Source organism: Crocuta crocuta, unplaced genomic scaffold (genome assembly GCF_008692635.1).
Source record: "Crocuta crocuta isolate KB4526 unplaced genomic scaffold, BGI_CrCroc_1.0 scaffold108, whole genome shotgun sequence".
Lineage (NCBI taxonomy): Eukaryota > Metazoa > Chordata > Mammalia > Carnivora > Hyaenidae > Crocuta > Crocuta crocuta.
The window spans coordinates 1,003,034-1,007,150 of NW_027532825.1; the positions used below are offsets into that span (position 1 = coordinate 1,003,034).

A 4,117-nucleotide genomic window follows, 5' to 3' on the forward strand; every position below is an offset into this window, starting at 1 on the left:
CATCACCATCTATTTTCTGTGGAGGCGATCCCGTGCAGTCCCTGGCTTTAAGCACCATGTATATAAGTGGGCCTGTGTGTTCATGACTTCTACCATTATTTCCTGGGTTCGACCTCTCCACCAAGTGCCAGGCTCATGTTTTCAAAGGCACAGATGACAATTTCACGGGAATGGCAAATGTGTGTACTTAGGAACCTTCCCCAACTTAGACATCTCTGGTTACGTTCCTCATTGACATTTACCATCTCAACAAACGACACTGTCACGTGCATGAGCGAACCCCAAAACACCCACCTTCAAGACACACCCCAAATTCACACGCACTTTTCACCTGCCTCCCTTCCCCCTCAGATCAAACCACCCTCACCTTTTGCTTGAAATAGACCATGGGGCACCTCTTGTTTGTATGAATCGCTGCCTTTGGATAATACACTCTCCACACCACAGCCAGAAAGATGGGTTTAAAACCGATCAACCTGATGACCCTTTCCTCTGCCTAAAACCTGTGGCTCCCAGAATAGAACTCAAACTCTTCCCGGCTTTATATTGCTTCCTGTCACGAGTCCTCATATTATCTTGTCTCTCACCACTTTCTGGCTGTACTGGACTCGAATAAATACAGGTTATTACCAGTGCAGGGGCTTCGCCCTTGCACTTGCAATCTGGAACACATTTGCCCTTTATTTTTACATGAAAGAGACCTTTTTAAAATATTAATATTATTTTAATGAGATCAACTATTTATACAAGCTGGGCAAAGAGCGAAGGTGGGGAAGGAAAGTACCTTCGAGAAAATGAAGGGAAAAGGCAGGCAGGGGGAAGCAGGGGACTTATCAACAGTCTTAAGAGCGGGATCTCCCGAGTGAGGGCAGGCGGGTCTGGGGGTGCAGCAGTACTGTGTCGGGGTCCCATGCAGAGGTAGAGCAAGGGGTCAGCGAGCTGAGGGTAAATATACAAGCGTGAGTCTCAGGAGGCGGGTAATGAGGCTTTGACTCTTAGGAATCAAGGGAGCCTGAGAGCTGGGCAACCTCCCTCTGGGGCGAAGGAGACACCCCAGGCCCTGCTCTTAGGCCCTGGAGGAAGGCGTGAGGCCCCAGGGGTGCGGCCTCCTTCCCCAGCTCCGCGGCTGAGGCTCCGCGTCCTGGACTGGCGCAGTCCGCGCGGTGGGGTGGCCGGCACACAGGCAAGGCCGGACCCGAGGCCCGAGGTCCGTGTCCTCCCGGTGCACACTGCAGCTCCAAGCGTGAAGGCGGCTGATCAGAGGCCCTGGCCGGGGCACGAAGGAAGGGACCACTCCATTTCTGATCAGGGGCTTAAAGGCGGACGGCCCGGGCTCTGGGTTGCGCCTCCTGCTGGCGCCCTCCGGGATCTCAAACCACAAAGGCCCGTCAAACCGCCTGTTCCCCTTCGGGCACTGGCTGAGGGCCCTCAGCACCGTCTCCTTGGCGCACGGGTCTGGGCGCCCCTGGGAGGGTGGGCGCCCCGCAGAGCAGGCGCCGCACCCCTGCACCCGAGACGCCCAGGGGCTCCCCCTGCGCTCAGGGGGCGTGATCTTGACGGTCACGGGGCTCCAGATCCGTTTCGGGTGGCGGGCACTCCAGAGCCACCGCTTCATGTAACTGTCCCAGGCGCTGGAGAGATCCGGCCCCAGGACGGTCTCCGGGGGCGCCTTGGCGGGAAAGCGCCTCCAGGCCTCGGTGACCACCCTCCGCGGGTTGGAGGGATCCCAATTCAGCGGCACCCGGGGGAGGGGCCCGGTGCGGACACGGCGCCCAGCGTCCTCTGTCTGGGAGGCCCTGCGCCAGGGTTTCGGTTGCGCTTGGGCGAGGGGTGGCGGCGCAGGCCTGGGCGTGCTCAAGTAGCTGCCCATGGGAGCGGGCGTCCGGGCGGGGGTTCTGCTTCCAGAAGTTCCCAAAGCCGCAGGACCCAGCTGCCGGCGAAGCCCCTGGGACTCCGATGACGGTTGGCATGTGGGCGCACGAAAGCGCGCGCGGGCCTGGGCGCGGGACCGTCCTCAACCCCGAGGGCGCGTGGGGCCAGCTGAGGGGATGCGGGAGCTGTCTGCTGGCTCAGCGGCAGCCCTAGGGGGTCATAGCTCCAGCCTCTGTCCTCCCCGCTGCTGGTAGCAAGAGTTTGGCTGTGAAGAGAGGCCTAGGAGCTCACGATCCCCACTCCCACTCACCACCCACCCCCAGCATTTTTATTGTGATATCATCCACATATCATACAATTCACCCAAAGTGTACATTTCTGTGGCTTTTGGTACCTTCACATATGCGTGCACTCATCGCCATAGTCAACTTGAAAACATTTTTATTGCTTCAAAAGCAAATCATGTATTCTATAGCTAGTCCAGCTACCAACCCCTTTCCCGAGCCACAAAGCAATCAGTAATTCATTTTCTCTCTAGATACAGATTTTCCTATTGTCGGCTTTTATATAAGTGGGGTTATATAATATGTAGTCCTTTGTGACTGGCCTCTTTTGCTTAGCATACTCTTTTCCCGATCCTTCCATGCCTCAGCATGCAGCAGAATTTCACTCTTGCTATGGTCCAGCACCCATCCATGGTATAGAAAGACCACATTTTGTTTATTCGTGGCCAGTTAATCGACATTGGGGTTGTTTCCAGTCTTCTGATACTATGAATGGTGCTGTTATGAACATCCATATATAAAGTTTTACATGGACAAATGTTTTTGTTCTCTCGGGTGTATAGCTAGCACAGAATCATGGAGTCAAACGTAACTGTTTAACTTCTTGAGAAAGTACCAGATTGTTCTCCACAACGTGTGTGCCAGTTCACATCTCCCCCAGAAGGATTGTGACTATTTTGGTACTTGACTTTAGAGGGAAGAGGTATAATAATTCCTGCAGTTCATAAAAGTTACTGATACAGTATTGATGGCCACTCTCTTTCATTATCGTAAAAACTAAACCTAATTCACCTGAATGTCCTTTTAAGGAAAAATAAATAACTGGTTTTGGCTTCAGTAAATGCGATGCATATTTTGTTCTTCTAGAATCGTGGTTAATGTTACTTTCTGTAGCTTGCCTCTTAAGGAAACGGTAGACCACGATACGTTCTAGCCCTGACAACATTGGTTTTATGACGACTCTCCTGTAATTTAAGCTTTCGTACATTCATACATTCGTATGCAGATATTAGTCTCTCTGAACGTTAATGCAATTTCTCTTTTTTTTTCATAGTTACTGGTAATCCATTGTCTACAATGGCAGTGACTCACGTTTCTGACTAACGGTGAAAAGCATCTGACTACAAAAACAGTGTTTGAAGACTACAGCATACATATAGTGGTGGAGGTTGAAGGTGGTGAAAAACAACTGTTCTCTAGAACATTTTCCTCAAAATCACATGCCTGCAGACCTACACAGTAAAGGAACAGAAAAGTACAGGCTGGCAAAGTAAGTATCAAATCCAAGAGCAAGCGGCAGGTGCATTTTGGATCTGAAAGGTGAACAGGTGAATGTTGAGGACATTAAAAGGAGCATTACTGAGACGGCTTCATAAGGTTTCCGCAGTTTGGAAAGAAGTCACTTGTTGGTGAGGTAAGTGTGCTGTCAGCTAAGGGGTACTCGAGGATGAGATCTGCAGCAGTTCCCACTTGACCTATACAGAGTTCCCTTATCTTTCTTATCTTAATGTTATCTTATCTTAATGTTATTAAGTTATGTAACTATGGTAAGTTTCACAAAACCATGAAATTAACTTCAGTTCAATGCTACAAAACAAACTCCATTTTCTATTTGAATTTCACAATTGTTCCTTCTTTTTTTTTTTTNAAGGGGTACTCGAGGATGAGATCTGCAGCAGTTCCCACTTGCTAATTTATGTTCATTTCTTCCCCATTCCTTATTTGGTAATGATCCCTCAGAATATGATTTTGAAAACAAGAAATTACTATGCTATAATTTTCTTCTTCATAAGACGTTTCCTGATAACGATAGCAATGACTTCTATAGCTAAGAAGCCTCTTAAGATGGTAATATCATTATCATCAGAGTGGACTGTTAATGCAACTGAATATAGATTTCTGGAAATGCATTTTAATGCCCGGTATCTACGGGGTTTCCCACATCCTATATGCTGTAAAAT

The 4,117-nt window shown here is 49.6% G+C and overlaps 1 protein-coding gene across 1 annotated transcript in view; it reads right to left on the reverse strand.

Moving 5' to 3' along the window:
* Positions 1–738: 738 nt before the first annotated feature.
* POM121L12 (POM121 transmembrane nucleoporin like 12) overlaps positions 739–4,117 on the reverse strand; it is a 7,340-nt gene continuing 3,961 nt past the window's right edge. Inside the window, exon 2 of the mRNA XM_077781112.1 lies at positions 739–2,013. Within this exon, the coding sequence (XP_077637238.1) occupies positions 1,067–2,013 (947 nt within the window). The 3' untranslated portion in view covers positions 739–1,066. The remainder of the gene's footprint in view (positions 2,014–4,117) is intronic.